Source organism: Pristiophorus japonicus, chromosome 8 (assembly GCF_044704955.1).
Source record: "Pristiophorus japonicus isolate sPriJap1 chromosome 8, sPriJap1.hap1, whole genome shotgun sequence".
In the NCBI taxonomy this organism is placed as follows: domain Eukaryota; kingdom Metazoa; phylum Chordata; class Chondrichthyes; family Pristiophoridae; genus Pristiophorus; species Pristiophorus japonicus.
Genome location: NC_091984.1, coordinates 93153435 through 93174491, shown reverse-complemented (window position 1 = coordinate 93174491; position 21057 = coordinate 93153435). Strand labels below are relative to the sequence as shown.

At 44.6% G+C, this 21057-nt stretch overlaps 1 protein-coding gene and 1 long non-coding RNA gene across 5 annotated transcripts in view; one reads left to right on the top strand and one right to left on the bottom strand.

Annotated features, from left to right (window-relative positions):
• LOC139268632 (uncharacterized) overlaps positions 1–3225 on the bottom strand; it is a 103962-nt gene extending 100737 nt beyond the window's left edge. For all 4 annotated transcript variants that reach the window (XR_011594074.1, XR_011594075.1, XR_011594077.1 and 1 more), the window contains exon 1: positions 2849–3225. This is a non-coding gene — a long non-coding RNA (uncharacterized lncRNA). The remainder of the gene's footprint in view (positions 1–2848) is intronic.
• A 111-nt stretch (positions 3226–3336) lies between these two features.
• Positions 3337–21057, top strand: part of gorab (golgin, rab6-interacting) — a 33578-nt gene continuing 15857 nt past the window's right edge. The window contains exon 1 of the mRNA XM_070887098.1: positions 3337–3500. Coding sequence (XP_070743199.1) covers positions 3443–3500 — 58 coding nt within the window. The 5' untranslated portion in view covers positions 3337–3442. The remainder of the gene's footprint in view (positions 3501–21057) is intronic.

Genomic DNA, 21057 nt, shown 5'->3' with positions numbered 1-21057 from the left:
ATCATGGTTAACTAATTTACTGGAATTCTTTGAGGATATAACGAGCATGGTGGATAGAGGTGTACCGATGGATGTGGTGTATTTAGATTTTCAAAAGGCATTCGATAAGGTGCCACACAAAAGGTTACTGCAGAAGATAAAGGTACGCGGAGTCAGAGGAAATGTATTAGCATGGATAGAGAATTGGCTGGCTAACAGAAAGCAGAGAGTCGGGATAAATGGGTCCTTTTCGGGTTGGAAATTGGTGGTTAGTGGTGTGCCACAGGGATCGGTGCTGGGACCACAACTGTTTACAATATACATAGATGACCTGGAAGAGGGGACAGAGTATAGTGTAACAAAATTTGCAGATGACACAAAGATTAGTGGGAAAGCAGGTTGTGTAGAGGACACAGAGAGGCTGCAAAGAGATTTAGATAGGTTAAGCGAATGGGCGAAGGTTTGGCAGATGGAATACAATGTCGGAAAGTGTGAGGTCATCCACCGTGGGAAAAAAAACAGTAAAAGGGAATATTATTTGAATAGGGAGAAATTACAACATGCTGCGGTGTAGAGGGACCTGGGAATCCTTGTGCATGAAACTCTTTTTGGAGTTCACCTGCAAAAACATAAAACATGTATCCGTGCCACCCGACCTGGATGACACACACAAGACATTTACAAGGCCCCTTTTTTATTTATTTTTTTGTGTTTTTTTTTTGGGGCACTAAAATCAAATTTTTCCTTTTTCCAGTGCCCCCTATAAAAGGAGAGGGGGACACTAAAAGCACCGGCAATTAAAACAAATTAAACTTTAAAACGTAAAATCAAATTAAAATTTGGTTGCCGGGCGTGATGATGCACTCCAGTCCCTCCGGTGCCCACCTCTCGCGGAAGGCCGCGAGCGTACCGGTGGACACCGCGTGCTCCATCTCCAAGGACACCCTGGATCGGATGTAAGAGCGGAAGAGAGGCAGGCAGTCAGGTTGTCCTTGTGCATGAATCCCAAAAAGTTAGTTTGCAGGTGCAGCAGGTAATCAGGAAGGCGAATGGAATGTTGGCCTTCATTGCGAGAGGGATGGAGTACAAAAGCAGGGATGTCCTTCTGCAACTGTATAGGGTATTGGTGAGGCCGCACCTAGAGTACTGCGTGCAGTTTTGGTCACCTTACTTAAGGAAGGATATAGTAGCTTTGGAGGGGGTACAGAGACGATTCACTAGGCTGATTCCGGAGATGAGGGGGTTACCTTATGATGATAGATTGAGTAGACTGGGTCGTTACTCGTTGGAGTTCACAAGGATGAGGGGTGATCTTATAGAAACATTTAAAATAATGAAAGGGATAGACAAGATAGAGGCAGAGAGGTTGTTTCCACTGGTCGGGGAGACAAGAACTAGGGGGCACAGCCTCAAAATACGGGGGAGTCAATTTAAAACCGAGTTGAGAAGGAATTTCTTCTCCCAGAGGGTTGTGAATCTGTGGAATTCTCTGCCCAAGGAAGCAGTTGAGGCTAGCTCATTGAATCTATTCAAGTCACAGATAGATAGATTTTTAACCAATAAGGGAATTAAGGGTTACGGGGAGCGGGCGGGTGAGTGGAGCTGAGTCCACGGCCAGATCAGCCATGATCTTGTTGAATGGCAGGGCAGGCTCGAGGGGCTAGATGGCCTACTCCTGTTCCTAATTCTTATGTTCTTATGTTCTTATGTACTCCACTAGTATGGTTATGCATTCCAACATTCAATTTACACTTTTCATTATTTCTCCACATTGTCTCAATAGTGAAAGGGACAAATCTATTTCTATGTCCCTTTTTAAGTCTCTTTGTGCTAATTCAATTTTCTTTATTACTTATGTTACTTTTTTGGCAAACATGTAATGATTTACACATGTCAGTATTACACCTTAACAAGTTCTGGTGCACTGCTCCTGTCTAATTTCTGGTCGACAGTTTTCCCTACTCCTTCCCTGCCAATCACAACTCTCCAGAGGTCTGTATCCTTTCCAACTCTGGCATTAAAATTATCAAGGAGAATCAACGTCACCTGTTGGAATTCGGGACAGGAATTGTTCAATACTGGAGTAGAATTCCTCTTTAGCCTTGTCTGTAGCTTCCAGGGTTGTGGCTTACACATTTGCAGGATAGGAGTACCAACGTCAGTGTTCTCTCTCAGACCAACATCCTTAGCATCGAGGCATTGATCACGCTCAATCAGCTCTGATGGACGGGCCACATGCAAGCCTGATATAAGACTCCCGAAACAAGCACTCTACTCCGAGCCACGTCACGGCAAGCGAATCCCAGAACATCAGAGAAAGTACTTCAAGGACGTCCTCAAAGCCTCCTTGAAAAAATGTAACATCCTCACCGATTCTTGGGACTCCCTGGCCAAGACCGCTCAAAGTGGAGAAGTGTTCGAGATGCTCGGAACACTTCGAGTTTCTTCGTCAGGAGCACACGGAAGCCAAGTACAAACAACGGAAGGAACATACGACAAACCAAGCACCCCACCCACCCGTCCCTTCAACCACCATCTGCCCCAACTGTGACAAGAGTATGTAGATCCCACATTGGACTCATTAGTTACCTTAGAATTCATATTAGTGTGGAAACAAATCATCCTTGACCGCAGGGGACTGCCTAAGAAGAAGGTCGGTAATGGGGGGGGGGGGGGGTACCACGAAAATGTGGACCTGAAACCACTTCACACTCACCCAAAAGGGGCCGTATAATTGCATTCTTAGTTCTATTTTGGCTGCAGTTACACACCATCACTATATTTCACACAACTATCAAAGTTGCATACATTTTAAGTTTTAAATGTTGAGATGTATCACTCAAAATATACTTCACAGTCCTAAACTTGCCTTTTACTAGCTTGAACGTGTCCTCTTGTCCAATTCAAATCAATTCAGTCTTCTAGATTTAGGTTTTTCGTCCTGTTAAATATGTCATATATGGAGAACTCTGACCCTGTGACACTTACATAGGAGTTGATACCGTATATCACTTTTTTCCACCACAACCACCTTTCCACGTCACCCAGCCCACCCTGGTCTATTCCTCTTCACTACAGAACCTATTGAAGGTGTGCGGAACGTGATGCACGTGACCGCGCTCGTCCAATCAGCGCCAACTATTGTATCAGTTCCGCCTATCTGACGGCAGCGAAAATCCCGCGCGCCTGGCCCTTCGCGCGGCCGCGTGCCGGTTGCCAAGCGGAGCTGTCAGCCGTTGTGCGCGCGAGATCGCCTGGTCAGAGGAGAAGCTCCGCCCACATTTTAGTCACTCGATGACGACTCCCATGATGCGCGGCCTGCGCCGCGCACGCGCAGTCGCTCCAGTGCCACGCGTCTCCTGTGCACATGCGCAGTGTCTCGGCAATGCCAGTGGCTCTCAGCGAGTGGGCCCGCTTGCGCCAGCTGGCATCTTCCTGAGGGTTTGTTTATTGTGTAGACGGTATGGCTGGCTGGGCAGGATTTTCTGACGAGGAGCTGACGCGAATAAAGCAGCTGAAAGGTAAAGTTAAGAATTGTGGAGTGAAATGTCGATGGCAGGTGAGGAGGTTTGGTGAAACGGGCATTCCTAATGTCGGTGTCCGAGGAGCGGAGTCTGTAATGTTTTGTTACCGAGCTTTCCTGTTTTTGTGTCTGACTGGGCCCCTTGCTGCTGTAGGGTTGCTGGCCGTGCTTTCGGGGCGGTATTGCTGCCCTCGTACTGCACCGTAACAAGCAAAGCAAAACTGTAAATATGCACAGGTGCGCAAAGCTCTGACGACCCACCCTCAAGGTGAATTTCCTCAAAGGGTGATGACTCGAATTGCCGTCATCTAATGTTACTGGACCAACGATCCAGGGGCCTGGACTAATGATCCGTCAGTTCAAATCCCACCACGACAGCTGGGGTATTTAAATTAATTTAATTTTAAAAACTGGAATAACAAAACTAGAATGAGTAATCGAATTGTTGTTTTAAAAAAAAAAACCTATCTGGTTCACTAACATCCTTTAGGTAAGGAAATCTACTATCCTTACCCATTTTGGACTATATGTGATTCCAGACCCACAGCAATGTGGTTGACTCTTAACTGCCCTCTGAAATGGCCCAGCAAGCCACTCTGTACAAAAACTGCTATGAAAAACAATAAGAATAAAACCTGACAGACCACCCAGCATTGACCTAGGCTGCTTCAGATGTGACAACATCCCAGTTGACCCTCCAAAATCCTCCTCACTGACATCTGGGAACTTGTGCCAAAATTGGGAGAGCTGACCCACAGACTAGTCCAGCAACGGCCTAACATAGTCATACTCACAGCATCTTTTTACCTTTCAGCCAATGTCCCAGACTTCTCTGTCACCATCCCTGGGCATCGCCTGCTCCACCGGCAGGACAGACCATCAGTGGTGTACAGTCGGGAGGAAGTGGCCCTGTGAGTCTTTAACATTGACTCCGGACCCCATGAAGTCTCATGGCTTCAGCTCAAACATGGGCAAGGAAACCATCTGCTGATTACCACCAACTGCGCCCCCCTCCCCTCCCCTCCCCTCCCCAGCTGATGAATCCGTACTCCTCCATGTTGAACACCACTTGGAAGAATCACTGAGGGTAGCAAGGGCACAGAATGTACTCTGAGTGGGGGACTTCAATGTCCATCACCAGCTGAGTGCACTAAATACAGCAAAGGCTGACGACATCCCGGCTGTCGTGCTGAAGACGTGCTCCAGAATTAGCTGCTCCTCTAGCCAAGCTGTTCCAGTACAGCTACAACAATGTGGAAAAGTGCCCGCTTGATTGGCACCTCATCCACCACCTTAAACATTCACTCCCCCCACCACTAGCGCACCGTGGCTGCAGCGTGTACCATCTACAAGATGCATTGCAGCAACTCGCCAAGGCTTCTTCAGCAGCACCTCCCAAACCCGTGACCTCTACCACCTAGAAGGACAAGGGCAGCAGGTGCACGGGAACGCCATCACCTCCAAGTTCCCCTCTAACTCACACACCATTCTGACTTAGAAATATATCGGCTTTCCTTAATCGTCGCTTGGTCAAAATCCTGGAACTCCCTCCCTAACAACACTATGGGAGTACCTTCGCCTCACAGGCTGTAGTACTTCAAGTAGGCGGCTCACCACGACTTTCTCAAGCAATTAGTGATAGACAATAAATGCTGGCTTTGCCAATGATGTCCACATCCCAGGAATTTTTTAAAAAGAAGCTTGCGTTTTCTAGCGTCTTTCATGTTTTTGGGATGCCCCAAAGTGCTTCACAGCTAGTTTTAAAGTGTAGTCACTTGTAATGTACATAAACACAGCAGCTAATTTATGTGCAGCAAGGTTTCACAAACAGCAGTTAATGTTTTTTGGTGTTCATTTGGGGGGTGGGTGGGCTATAAATGTTGGCGAGAATTCCCTTGCTCATTTTTGAATAGTGCCAAGGGACTTTTACACCCATGTGCGTGGTTGTAAAATTGAATTCAATAAATCTGAATTTGTGATGGCAACAGAAAAAAGTGGCCAAGAAATCTGATTGACTTGTAAAAACTGGTTCACTAACGTCTTTCAGGAAGGGACCTGCCACCCCTGACCTACATGTGACTCCAGTCTCGACTTGATACCATGAAGATGGGTAATAATTAAAAGACTTGCATTTATATAGAACCTTTTACAACCTCGGACATCCCAAAGTACTTTGGAAGTGTGGTCACTGTTAGAATGCAGGAATACTGTCTTGTCAGCCCATATCGGAGGATTCCCTAGAGTGTGTAAAGGATGGTTTTCTAGACCAATATGTCGAACCAACTAGAGATCTGGCCATCCTAGACTGGGTGTTGTGTAATGAGAGCGGATTAATTAGCAATCTTGTTGTGCAAGGCCCCTTGGGGAAGAGTGACCATAATATGGTAGAATTCTTCATCATTAAGATGGAGAGTGACACAGTTAATTCAGAGACTAGGGTCCTGAACTTAAAGAAAGGTAACTTCGATGGTATGAGATGTGAATTGGCTAGGATAGACAGGCGGATGATACTTAAAGGGTTGACGGTGGATAGGCAATGGCAGGCATTTAAAGATCACATGGATGAACTTCAACAATTGTACGTCCCTGTCTGGCATAAAAATAAAAAGGGGAAGATGGCTCAACTGTGGCTAACAAGGGAAATTAGGGATAGTGTTCAATCCAAGGAAGAGGCATATAAATTGGCCAGAAAAAGCAGCAAACCTGAGGAATGGGAGAAATTTAGAATTCAGCAGAGGAGGACAAAGGGTTTAATTAGGAGGAGGAAAATTGAGTATGAGAGTAAGCTTGCAGGGAACATAAAAACTGACTGCAAAAGCTTCTATAGATATGTGAAAAGAAAGAGATTAGTGAAGACAAATATAGGTCCCTTGCAGTCAGAATCCGGTGAATTTATAATGTGGAACAAAGAAATGGCAGACCAATTGAATCAAATACTTTGATTCTGCCTTCACCTAAGGAAGACACAAATAACCTTCCGGAAACGCTAGGGGACCAAGGGTCTAGCGAGAAGGAGGAACTGAAGGAAATCCTTATTAGTCAGGAAATTGTGTTAGGGAAATTGATGGGATTAAAGGCTAATAAATCCCCAAGGCCTGGTAGTCTGCATCCCAGAGTACTTAAGGAAGTGTCCCTAGAAATAATGGATGCATTGATGGTCATTTTCCCACATTCTATAGACTCTGGATTAGTTCCTATGGATTGGAGAGTAGCTAATGTAACCCCACTTTTTAAAAAAGGAGGGAGAGAGAAAACAGGGAATTATAGACTGGTTAGCCTGACATCGGTAGTGGGGAAAATTCACTTTCGCTGGTGCAGAGTTGGGCAATTTGTCCAACTACTGCCCAGTGAGTACCCAGGCGTAAGGCTTTTTACCAGTGTTGGGATTAAAATAAATGTTAAAAAAAAAATTTTATTATTAAAACATACATAGACGTTTCAAATTTGTTTAGATTAATTTTGGCCCGTTTTAAAATGTTTTTCAGAATTTAAAAAAAATGTAAATGCTTAATTAAAGGCTCTTTTAATTCATTTTGAACAGAGGAACATTTATTTTTATTTAAGTGGTGTGAATTATTATTTATTTGACGATCCCTATGATGCTTATGTGGATTCCGTACATAAATGGAATCCCCATAAGCCTCATAGGAATTCCCTTTTTTGATTGGTGGACCGAGCTCCCGTGATCCCAGGGGCACTTGCGAACTGTATGCGCCCCTGGGATGCGTGGGCCTTTACACAGAAATACGCCTGCAGGCCCAGGACCGCAAGAATCCGAAGCTAGGTACATTTGAATTTTTTTTTCCGGTTCGGAGGCGTATTCTTCTGGTACGCCTCCGACCGCAAATTCAGGACCAATTAATTCAAGTCCTGAGATAGGGCTTGACTCCATGATCTTCTAACTCAGAGATGTGAGTGCTACCACTCGGGACAATTCAAAGTGCTTTCTAACCAATGGATTACTTTTGAAGTGTGGTCACTGTTACGGAAGCGAGCAAGGCATCTATTCTGCATTCAACAAAGTCCTGCAGAGAATGAATGGCCTGAAAATATTTTTTGGTGGTTGAAGGAGGAATGTTGGGCAGGGCTCTCAAGCACTCCTTGCTGCTGAATAGTGCTGTGTATTAGTTTTTAATTTACTTGAGCAGGAAGATCAGGTGTTTGTTTAATGTCTTGTCTGAAAGATTGAAATTTGGAGTTATCCAACTGATTACCTGTGAGCTTTGAAAGGTCGCTTTAAACAACTGCAACTGGTTTTGCACCACATCTGAAATACTTTTGAGCACAAACAGATGAGATGCAATTTACCTGCTCTGGATGAAGTTTTCATATCCCACTGATACAATCAACAAAATCTGCAGGAAGCGCAAACAAGCTTGCATTTATATAGTCCCTTTGTGTCCTTGGCACACCCCAAATTGCTTTACAACCAATGGATTGGTCATTTAAGGAGGTAAACAAAGTATTTATTTGTGCACAGCAAGGTCCAAAAAACAGCAAATGAATGAACGAACAGATAATCTGTTTCTGATGGTGTTTGAGGAAGGAATGTTCAGCAGAACAGCAGGGACCCTACTCTTTGACATTTGTGACTATCTGCGGATACAATTTAACATTTCATCTGACAATTTAGCAATCCTTCAGAACTGCACTGAAGTACCAATCTAGACTGTGTGCTGCTGTAGTGACGCTTTAACCCACAACCTTCTGACTCCGAAACGAGAATGATCATTGAACTAATTGACTTACAGGTTTTTAACGTAAAGAAAGAACTTGCATCATTTTTCTGCCCTCTATTTGCACAACAACTCATAACAAAGAAACATGGATATTTAAGCATAGGAGGTAGCATTCAGCCTAAGCTATTTATAGCTTTATATTAAAGCTATTCATTTGAATCCCATTTCTGAGCTGTTTCCCCATATATTAAACATTTCCCTGGAGTGCTAAAAAATCATTGTACAGTTTACTGACTAAATACATTAACAGATGCTAGAGCATCAATGTAAAGGGAAAATGCTTCAGGAATGTGTTCTTTGCAACAAAAAGCAACAGTTCATGCAATAAGGAACAGAAAACAAAGAGTAGGGATAAATGGTTCATTCTTGGGTTGGCAATCAGTAACCAGTGGGGTGCCGCAGGGATCAGTGCTGGGACCCCAACTATTTACAATCTATATTAACGACTTGGAGGAAGGGACTGAGTGTAACTTAGACAAGTTTGCCGACGATACAAAGATGAGAGGAAAAGCAATGTGTGAGGAGGACACAAGATCTGCAAAAGGACATAAAGAAGCTAAGTGAGTGGGCAAAAATTTGGCAGATGGAGTATAATGTTGGAAAGTGAGGTCATGCACTTCTGGCAGAAAAAAATCAAAGAGCAAGTTATTATTTAAATGGAGAAAGATTGCAAAGTGCTGCAGTACAGCAGGACCTGAGGGTACTTGTGCATGGAACACACAAGATTAGTATGCAGGTACAGCAAGTGATCAGGAAGGCCAATGGAATCTTGGCCTTTATTGCAAAGGGGATGAAGTATAAAAGCAGGGAAGGCTTGCTACAGTTGTACAGGGTATTGGTGAGACCACACCTGGAATACTGCATACAATTTTGGTTTCCATATTTACTAAAGAATATACTTGCTTTGGAGGCAGTTCAGAGAAGGCTCGCTAGGTTGATTCTGAGGATGAGGGGGTTGACTTATGAGGAAAGGATGAGTAGGTTGGGCTTCTATTCATTGGAATTCAGAAGAATGAGGTGTGATCTTATCGAAACGTATAAGATTATGAGGGGGCTTGACAAGGTGGATGCAGAGAGGATGTTTCCGCTGATAGGGGAGACTAGAACTAGAGGGCATAATCTTAGAATAAGGGGCTGCCCATTTAAAACTGAGATGAGAAATTTCTTCTCTCCTGAGGATTGTGGATCTGTGAAATTTGCTGCCTCAGAGAGCTGTGGAAGCTGCGACATTGAATAAATTTAAGACAGAAATAGACAGTTTCTTGAACAATAAGGGGTTATGGAGAGCGGGCAGGGAAGTGGACCTGAGTCCATGATCAGATCAGCCATGATCATATTAAATGGCAGGGCAGGCTCGAGTATGGCCTACTCCAGCTCGTATTTCTTATGTTCTTATGTATTCAGTTTTATCAACAACCACATTGTGACTGATATGTTTAAAATGTTAAACGGATTTGACAGGGTAGATATCTCTGGATGTATCTCAAGAACAAGGGGAGTGTAATCTTAAAATTAAGCCAGGCCATTCAGGAGCGAGGCCAGGAAGCACCTTTTCACACAAAGGGTAATAAAAGTTTGAAACACTCCCTCGAGGCTGTGGATGCTGGGACAATTGGAGCTTTCAAGACTGAGATGCACAGATTTTTGTTGGGTAAGGTACAATGAGCAAAAGCAGGTAAATGAAGTTGGAGGTGCAGATGAGTTGATCTAATTGAATAGAGAAGAAGGCTTGAGGGGCTGAATGGCCTACTCCTGTATCTAATGTTATGATGTGAAAGATTGAATTACAAAAAATTGAAATTTGAATTTTGGTTTTGTTTGCATTTTTTCTACATTGCTTAATGAGACAAAATTGGTAAAGCTATATATAAAATATATCAGGAATGTTATAAAGACAATCTATCCCTCCTCGTCCTTCTTGATTTGTCTGCAGCCTTTGACATGGTTGACCACTCCATCTTTCTCCAACACCTCTCCACTATCGTCCAGCTGGGTGGGACTGCACTCGGGTGGTTCCATTCTTATCTATCGAATCGTAAAGAAATACATCCAATGGCTTTTCTTCCTGCTCACGCATAGTTACCTCTAGTGTCCCCCAAGGATCTATCCTTGGCCCCTCTTATTTCTCATCTACATGTTGCCCATGGAGACATCATCCGGAAACACAGCGTCAGTTTCCACATGCACGCTGATGACACCCAGCTCTACCTCACTACAACTTCTCTCGACCCCTCCACAGTCTCTCAATTGTCAGATTGCTTGTCCGACATTCAGTTGTGGATGAGCAGAAATTTTCTCCAATTAAGTAACGGGAAGACCGAAGCCATTGTTTTTGGTCCCTGCCACTGACTCCATCTCTATCCCCAACTTCCGTCTGAGAGTGAACCAAACTGTTTGCAACCTTGGTGTCATATTTGACCCTGAAATGAGCTTTCAATCACACATCTGCAGTATAACTAAGACCGCCTATTTCCACCTCCATAACATCGCCCATCTCCACCCTTGCCTCAGCTCATCTGCTGCTGAAACTTCATCAATGCTTTTGTTACCTCTAAACTTGACTCTTTCAATGCACTCTTGGCTGGCCTCACCCTATGTAAACTTTAGGTCATCCGAAACTCGGCTGTCCTTGTGTCCTAACTCGCACCAAGTCCCGCTCACCCATCACCCCTGTGCTCACATACCTACTTTAGCTCTCGGTTAAGCAACGCCTCGATTTCAAATTCTCATCCTTGTTTTCAAATCCCTCCATGGCCTTGCCCCTCCCTATCTCTAATCTCCTTCAGCTCCCCCCCCCCCCCCCCCCCCCGCCCGAGATATATGCACTTCTCTAATTCTGCCCTCTTGAGCATCCCTGATTATAATCGCTCAACCATTGGTGGCCGTGCCTTCTGTTGCCTAGGCCCTAAGCTCTGGAACTCCCTCCTAAACCTCTCCACCTCTCTACCCCTCTCCTTTAAGACGCTCCTTAAAACATACCTCTTTGACTAAGCTTTTGGTCACCTGCCCTAATTTCTCCTTGTGTGGCTCGGTGTCAATTTTTTTAATCTCATAATACTCCTGTGAAGTGCCTTGGGACGTTTCACTACATTAAAGATGCTATATAAATACAAGTTGTTGTTATAAAACTGAATTCAATAGAATTATCCATGAGTTAATACAATCGGTCTTAAGAATGTCAACAGGTCCAGCCAGTCTGGGTTGGCTATATTTTATTTAAATTACCTTTCCAGTCCCTTTAAAATGATAGACTATTACAGTAATAAAGATACTTACATTTATGTAGTGCTTTATCGCATTCGCACATCATATTATGAACGGCTTTAAAATTGATATAACCTGTATAGGTAAATGCAGCAGCTTGTCCCGCATTAGCAAAATTACCAGTTAGTCTGTTTTTGTTGCTGTTGATTGAGGGAGACACCAAGAGAATTTCCTCCTCTTTGAATAGCACCATGAGATCTTTAATGCCCTCCTGAACTACTGGAACAAGCAGACGTGATCAGTTTAATGTCTCTTCTGAGGCACACTATTGCTGCCAGTGCAACACTCCCCCTCAGTAATTCATTCAAATGTTAGCTTTGATTGTATGCGCCATTCCTAATGTATAGAGCTACTTAGTTGCGGAGGTCAGCATCAACTAAAATGCAAGTGTACCACCTGCCTGATTTGCAATTGGAGCAGGTTTACTGTAGTACCCTAAAACAGTTTAAACTATTTTCAAGAGAGGGCCAACATCCAGAAAACTGGCCTCAGACTGGCTGAAAAACAGTCCAATTGCAGTCTTTTCAACCGGTTGAGTGCAGCATTTTAATTTATTCTTGTTTGGCCAGAAATGCTCGTGTGAGAGAAGTTCATTGGTGCCCAAGGAACTGTTGAACGTGGAAGTAATAACTCACTTATGGTGTAGTATGGGTCAATCGTTCATAGTACAAACCTGCATTCGTAGATTTACTGTTTGTAAAAAAAAAAATACGATCTGTTGAGTGCATGATGAAATATTGGCATCAGATCATAGGGAAAGAAAATGGGTGCCAGCCTGTCTGTCTCCCATCCTGCTCCTACCTGTATCACAATTTAAGTAGTTTTTGAGCTCTTAGTGATATCATGGCACCGCTGTATAATAAATATTACAAAATTGGTTGAGCAAAATCTAGAAACCTAAATGTTGCCAACCACTGCATCCATGTGATGTGTTGGTGCAAGCAGTTTTTGTTAAATGCCCATAACTTTAAAAAAAAATTAAAAAATACCTGTCCAAATGAATAATATTGCTCAAAGGAGCCACCGACTGGGCTGGCAAATGCTCCAAACCTGCTTCAAATGCAAATCAGGAATGAGACCGCCATGAATTTTAGTTGATGCTGTTTTTTGCATTCACACAGTTGAAAGTGACAGGAAAACAAAGATTGCTGCTACTGCTGACCTTTTTCTGAAAACCCACTGAAAGGTTGGCTGGTGTTAAAATCAGTTTGAGCGAAATAATAACTTGTATAGTATCAATGAAAATTGAATGAAGTAAAAACAGAAAATGCTGAAACTATACAGATTGTTTTATTCAGTCTCATAAAAGGGGCTTGGATGTTTTCCAGTTTCCTGAGTGAGATATTTTGGGTGTAGACCCTATTATCGCTTTTTTTAGATGCTGATAGACTTGTGTATTTTCTGTTTTTAATTCTGATTTCCAGCATTTTCAGTTTCTGTTCTTTTTATCTGTAATGCAAATTGAATCATTACAGTTTAATCTTGATACTGTAAATCAGTTGTAAGATGCTTTTCTTACTGACTACAGTCTATGTACAAGGCTATACAAATTTTGGGTCAAATTTATTTCCCAATTATTTACTCTTATTTTAAACTCTGGTCACAATTTGAAACCAATTGTTTGAGTTCAGCCAGCTCTGCCAGAATGCAGGAATGAGGAAAACAACACTAAATGATTTATATTCTTCGGGCAATCTTTGTCTTTAAATCAGTTCTATAGCAGTCAGTGCTCCTTAGCCCTTTTGAGTTCCACGACACTATCTTGCACACATTTTCTGACACCTCCGTTCTGTTGAAATAAAGATTCATTTCAACTCCTGCTCTGATTCATTCATGCACAGGCCTCCAAGACTGTTGAACTCCTTACTTCTCTATCTTTGCTCATACAACTTTCGGGCTTTTAAAATCCAAGAATAGTGCCACTTATTCATCGCATTTTTCTTTGCTTCGTTTACACTTTTCAACCTTCCATGCTCTGGGTCCTTAACTTTAATTTGTTAGTTTAAAGAAAACTCCCTGAGCAAATTGTATAGAATACATAGCAGCAGCACATGCTCATGGTGGAGAAATGATGGGGATTTGGGGCACTCTGAAGTTGTAACATTGTAAAAAAAAATTTTTAAAGCCTTTTTCCACAGGTGAATTTTGAAGCCACCTAATTACATCACCTGTGTTTTATTGGCAGTTCAAAAAGTCAGTCTAATTGCTTCTGACTGTTAAACCGCGATTGTAATTTCTAGTATCGATGAAACAAAGTGGGGGAAAAGAGATACAAAAAGAGGGAAAGGAGGATAGGCAGTTTCTTTCCTCATTTTTTTAATAGGTTGAATTGTGAAAGCAAAGAAAGCATCTTTAGGGGAAATATCAAGTTATGTAGTAGGGAAATTGGTTGAGGATAAACTGGCCTCTAGCCTCTTGCCATCTCCCTGTAGGGGAGCTAGGGAATGGAAATAAGATTATGGGGGCAATTTTCACTACCATTGGGCACTGTTTTTTTGGAGCCTGGCGATTCTTTTTTTGGAGTAATCAGTATTTTGAAATTTTACGCAAAGTTTTGACGCTGGCGCCGACTGTCAGTACCAGATTTTTGGGCAGCAGATATTTTGGCGCTGGTTTGCGTTTAAAAGGGATTCTGCGCGATTTCTGGCCATTTATGCCAGTTTCCCCAACAACGATTTTTTTCAAAACGGCGCAGAGTGACCTTGAGTACCATTCTTTTTTTTTAAAAAACCCTACCTTAACTTACGGAAATTGGCACTCCGGCCCGCTGCAATCCCAGGCTGAATGATCTCCCCGCTCCCGGCCCACTTCACTCCTCGCAGGGAGATGGGAATTGGTAGGGTAAATATTTATCAGCACAGGCTTGGGGCAGGTGCCTGAAGAAATTGTTCTAATTTCAATTCAAATACCTGGATTGAAGTAAAAACATGTGCGTGTGTGTGGGGGGAGGTTCCACAAAAGCTCCCCTGCCTGTGTGAAGAAAACTCTGTTTCTTCCATAATTCTCCCCATTATGTGTCGCTGCATCGATTTTGTCTTAGTAGAATGGGAGATGGGTGATTCTTTGGCGCTGAACCCGTGTTCAGTTTATATAGGGTCACTCTACAAAATTGTCCCCCCACACCCTGGCATCAGACTTAAACCTATAAACTAAAACATTTTTATTTGCTCACTTCTGGTTAATGAAAAAGAGATCCTGGCCTCCCTGGTCATATTTCAAACAGTTATTCTGGTGAAAGCACTAATGAGCTTTGATTGCCATTATCAGCGAGTCAGTGTGTCATGCTTCTTTCCCACACTGTTACACACTGCATGCTTTTTTTATTAGCCGCGATATCACAATGAGAGATTACAAATACTTACTGAATTCACTTCTTTAAAAAAAATCCTCGTCTAACTCCCTGGAGGGAGAGAATTGTTCTGGTCACTACGTGTTATATTCCAGTGTATTTGTGTCCTTTTTTTTCCAGCGCATGCGCAGAGATTTCTCGGCGCACGCTACAAGCTCCGTCTCCAGAATTGTCCTCGGGTAGCACAGCGCTAAAAATAACTTTTGCTTTGTGGAAACTACCATTTTGGGCGGGGGGCGGGGGGGGGGGAGAAACATATGTTAACGTACTTGGGCGCCAAAAATCATCAAGGTGGAAGATAGGGGCCTAAGAGTGGAGGAAGAGGGTGTGAAGGATACAAAGATTGAGTAGGTGGTTTAGTCCGGTGTACCCTCTAACCACGCATCACCTGAAGACTGCACTTGGCCTTGCTACTCGTGCAATGCCATATGTGATTGACGAATACTGTCATGTATCTTTGCAATACTGTTAAACTTTATTAACCCATACGATAGAAAATAAATAATTTGCAACTTCTGTATGAAAACTATAATTACCTTTCTTTTGTAGTTTTATTAATCATTTCCTTACCAGGTATGGAGGTTGTATGCACATCTTGTTATCTTCAGTTAACCTCTCTGAAAACCCCAGGTCAAACTCACTGATTTGAAGAGTGCATGCTAATAAATACTCCCCAGAGCAGTAACCAAAGCTAAAGTGTTATATAAATAACTCTTAAATTGTAAAGGCTGTCAATTAGGCACACATCTGGACAAATCATATACACTTAAATTCAGTGTGTGGTTCCTCCCTCAAACTGACTTCCAGGAGACCAAACTATCTAATCATCATAAGATTGTGTCAAGTTAAGCTGGGATGTGACTTCCAGAAGTGAGGCTGATTTTTAATTAATTAATTACAGTGACAAAAGTAAAAGAACTCATACCAAGCTAAATGCTTCATTAATGTCACGGAAATATCCTAGCTCATTCACTTTGAGCCAGATTTGTGCATAAGCTAGGAGAGGGAAGAGTGGGAGAGAATATTGAAAGGTATCAAACCTTTTCCATTCTCAGGCACTTTTCTACTGAGGATCTTTTTCAGAAAAAAATAATAATTGTGCGAACTTTGGATGTGGTCAGAGAAGAATGTAATTATCAACTGGAAAACTCAAATTTCCTTAGACATTGAAGACTGGAGTAAAGAAATAATCTTGACTATTGCATGTGAGTTGCAATTTTTGGGACTAATTAATTTAGGGTGTTTTGTTATGCAAATAGAATGCCTCATGCAAAGGAATCTGATTAATTCTCCGGACAGTGATGACTGATAACCTCTTTAAACGCTCTTCTCAACTAAAGGAAATCCTCATTGAAGGACATTGTACTTGTAAGGCTTATCTCGGTGTATAGCAGTTACTAAAGTTGATGCTAAACCTGGATTGGTTGTTAATTCTGATTTGATGGCCAAACTTTCAGGAGAGTAGAAAATGTAACAATTCTAGTGAATTTTGAAACTGGCATCTGGAAGTGTCATTCTGCTTTGATTTATAGTTCTTTGCAAACTAGTGTAAGATGGGGCCCAAGTTTCGGGCCGCGCCTAAAACGGCGTAGCCCGGACCTGGACGCCCGTTTTTCACGCCACAAAGTGCGCCTAAAAAAAAACTCACCTATTCTCCGGCTCTCTGCACGTCCTCTGGAGCTGGGCGGGGCGCAGCACGAGCTGTGGGGGGCGGAGCCAGGTCCCTGCGCTGAAAACAGTGCCAGGACCTCTGCACATGCGCACTACAGTGGGCGAGCGTGTGTAGTAGCTCCAGGCACCCAAAACGGTGGGAGGGGCCCGAACACGCAGCCCCTAGCCCTGGTCGAATGGCCTCACTGGGGCTGCGTGGATAAGGCTCACCTCCCACCCGACCGGACCACTGCCCCCGACCCCACCGGCGACCCGACCTCCGTTCCGACACCCCCCCCCCCACCAACCCACGCCGACCCGACCGCCACTCCTCCCCCCGAACCTCACTACTCTCCTCCTCCCCTCCCCCGGACCCCCGCGACTCTCCCCGACCACCCCCGACCTCTGCGACTCTTCTCTCCCCGCCCCGGGCCTCCGAGACCCGACGACACCGACCTGTAAATCCAGCCCGAAGTCTTGGGCCCGGCCGTTCAGCCTCCTTCTCTCTCTTCCTTCCTACCCTCCTTCTCTCTCTTCCTTCCTACCCTCCCTCTCTTCCTTCCTTCCTACCCTCCCTCTCTTCCTTCCTACCCTCCCTCTCTTCCTTCCTACCCTCCCTCTCTTCCTTCCTACCCTCCCTCTCTTCCTTCCTACCCTCCCTCTCTTCCTTCCTACCCTCCCTCTCTTCCTTGCTACCCTCCCTCTCTTTCTTGCTACTCTTCCTTGCCAGCCGCCCTCTCTTCCTTTCCAGCCGCCCTCTCTTCCTTGCCAGCCGCCCTCTCTTCCTTGCCAGCCGCCCTCTCTTCCTTGCCAGCCGCCCTCTCTTCCTTGCCAGCCGCCCTCTCTTCCTTGCCAGCCGCCCTCTCTTCCTTGCCAGCCGCCCTCTCTTCCTTGCCAGCCGCCCTCTCTTCCTTGCCAGCCGCCCTCTCTTCCTTGCCAGCCGCCCTCTCTTCCTTGCCAGCCGCCCTCTCTTCCTTGCCAGCCGCCCTCTCTTCCTTGCCAGCCGCCCTCTCTTCCTTGCCAGCCGCCCTCTCTTCCTTGCCAGCCGCCCTCTCTTCCTTGCCAGCCGCCCTCTCTTCCTTGCCAGCCGCCCTCTCTTCCTTGCCAGCCGCCCTCTCTTCCTTGCCAGCCGCCCTCTCTTCCTTGCCAGCCGCCCTCTCTTCCTTGCCAGCCGCCCTCTCTTCCTTGCCAGCCGCCCTCTCTTCCTTGCCAGCCGCCCTCTCTTCCTTGCCAGCCGCCCTCTCTTCCTTGCCAGCCGCCCTCTCTTCCTTGCCAGCCGCCCTCTCTTCCTTGCCAGCCGCCCCCTCTTCCTTGCCAGCCGCCCCCTCTTCCTTGCCAGCCGCCCCCTCTTCCTTGCCAGCCGCCCCCTCTTCCTTGCCAGCCGCCCCCTCTTCCTTGCCAGCCGCCCCCTCTTCCTTGCCAGCCGCCCCCTCTTCCTTGCCAGCCGCCCCCTCTTCCTTGCCAGCCGCCCCCTCTTCCTTGCCAGCCGCCCCCTCTTCCTTGCCAGCCGCCCCCTCTTCCTTGCCAGCCGCCCCCTCTTCCTTGCCAGCCGCCCCCTCTTCCTTGCCAGCCGCCCCCTCTTCCTTGCCAGCCGCCCCCTCTTCCTTGCCAGCCGCCCCCTCTTCCTTGCCAGCCGCCCCCTCTTCCTTGCCAGCCGCCCCCTCTTCCTTGCCAGCCGCCCCCTCTTCCTTGCCAGCCGCCCTCTCTCCCTCGCCACCCGCCCCTCTGTCAGAAACACACACACACAGACAGACAGAGGGATAGAGACACACACACAGACAGAGACACAATGGGGTGGGCATCCCAGCACGCTGTTGGAGGACTCCCGGTGCTGCAGTCGGTAAGTAGAAAATGTTTTATTTAATGATTTTTTTTTTTTGCATTTTTTTATAAAAAAAAATTTATTCATTTTTTTTGATTTATTTATTGATGTATCTATCATTTATTATTGATGATGGCTCTTTATTTGTAAAACTGAAGTGTTTAATGTTAGTAAACTTCCCTTTAAACTCCCCCCACCCCACATTCCGGCGCCTAATTTGTAACCTACGCCTGATTTTCTAAAGTATAGACAAGGTTTTTTCGAACATACAAAAATCTTCATTTACTCCATTCTAAGTTAGTTTGGAGTATATTTTCACTGCTTAAACTTTGAAAAAGGCGTAAGTGGCCGGACAAGCCCCCTTTTGGAAAAAAAATTCTGTTCCAAAGTGAAACTGTTCTAACTGACTAGATCTGGAGCAAACTAAATGCCGAGAATTCAAATTTCTAAGATACTCCATTCTAAACCAGTTGCTCCAAAAAAACAGGAGCAACTCAGGCCGAAACTTGCCCCCATGGACTGGCCACAGTTGTCTTGATTGCCAGGACAACCTCCAGTGACTTTTACTAACTTATTTATTTAATGCAAGTAAATTCGAAAAAAATAATTTGGGAGACTTCCATGAAGTTTTCTGTTGGAATGATGTGTACAAAAATTTTACACCAGTGACACTGAGGAACTTGAGAGATCTGTTCAGAATTGTTTGTTGTCACTTGAGAAGAAAGCACCTCTTCACCAGTTTCATTTGTTCCTTGTTTGATGAGCATTCACTATTTTATTTGCACTGTTTTAAATAATGCAGCGAATACTTATCCAACAAGAGTTTGACTTGTTCACTCCACTCTCGCCCCTACCAGTCTGATTGAGATCTACTTAGATTTTTTTTAAATAGCCTTATTCCCTTTATATAATACTGTAGTTGAGTTGGATCCAGATTTTTAATTATGTTTTGGACTTGGATAAGTTTTCAGAATTGTAATAAACTAACCTTTTTTTTTTAAGTCTTGGCCCCTGTTGAATAATTGCAGTCTTGTTCCCATACAGCTGACTGAATCAAATTAATAGAATTACTATATTCAAATTAAATATAAACATCAAACATCTGAATGCTTATCCTAGTCTCAGTCATTGGGCCCAAATTTGACCCTCCGTTTTTTTCGGCGCACTTACGTGAGGTGCGCCACATTTCACGCTCAAAACAGCGCTGAAAAGATATCGCAGTATTTTCCCCGCTCTGTCGACTGGCCTTGTGCTTGGCGGGGCATGGCAATTAGTGGGGGGCGGAGCTAGGGCCCTGCACTCAAGAGTGCCAGCAGCTCAATGCATGCGCACTGGAGGTTTCGCGCATGCGCAGTAGCTCCTCTGCAGTGTGGGACCCGATGTCCCGCCCCTATCCCAGGTCGAGTGGCGTCGCGCGTTAAGGAGAGAGTCCCGCACCTATCCCCGGCCAAGTGGCCTCCCACACCGTGGCAGGACTTGAGTTTTATTTTTTATTTAAAGATGGTTGTGCTTTTTAGTGAGGAGAGTTTTGATCCAGAGCGGGAGAGGGAGAGAAAGGTGTTTTGAGGGGGTTGGGCGGAGAGGAGGAGAGTTTTGATTGGGGGGTGGGAGGGAGGGAAGAGTGTTTTGATCAGGGGCGCGGGGCAAGAGTCAGCAGTCCTCGGAGAGAGAAGTCCACCAGTCCCTCGGAGTTGACTCCTGCAGCCTCCGTGTTCTGCGAGCCCAGCCTGCTGTGTGTTGTGTGTGGCCAGTTACCTGCGCCGCTCTCCTGCCCGGGCGTCCCACCCACCTGCACCTATCCCCAACAGAGCAGCCTCACGCAGGCCCGCTGACTTCCCGGGCCGAGTTATGAAGGTAGGACTTAAGTTTTATTATTTATTTATTTATTTGTTATTGATGGTTTTTATGCTTCTTGAATGTTGTTGTGAAGGTGTTTAGTGCTTTGCACGGTCCTCTCCCCTTTTCCCCCTATCTCTGGCTACCTGCGCTGATTTCTTAACTCTCCGCAAGGGTTTCTGTGCGGCCACAAGTGGCCACATACGCTGGCCTAAGTTAGTTTGGAGCAACTATTAGCTGTCCAAACTGGCTTAAATGCTCAAAACAGGCGTAGGTGGCTGGTAACGCCCCCTTTTGGGGGAAAAAAAACAAAACTAAAAAAATCCTAATTAACTCACTTACACTCGCACAAATTAAATGTGCAGAATGGGGATTTTTAAGATATTCCAGAAAAATCAAGTTGCTCCAAAGAAAACTGAGCAACTCCTGGGCAAATTTGAGCCCATTGAGTGGAGTATTTTTGCTCTTTTCCAGATTCTATTTAGCTACATATGTTGTTCCTGTGCCATGATATTGTAGATCTACTGTGTAAGATAATATTGATGGACAATCTTGTTTCAGCCACCAGATGTCACAGTTTGCTTAGTTAATACTGTACTATATAATAAAGGATTTTCTAAAGTCTGCTGAAGACCTTCAACTGCACCTTCAGTATTACATCGAGTATCAAAATTTCTGTGTATAGAGTGATAGCTGAAATAAAGCCATCGTCATATCTACATGCAGATGGTTCATAAAACTATACCCAAGTGTTGAATTTATTCTATAGATAATTGGTAGTCTTCAATCTTGGACATCACAATTAGATGTGAGATAAAGGACACTGATCATCGCCCACCTGCTGGTTTTACAATAAGTGGACCAGATATTAACCCCTTTTTATTTGGGTTATGAT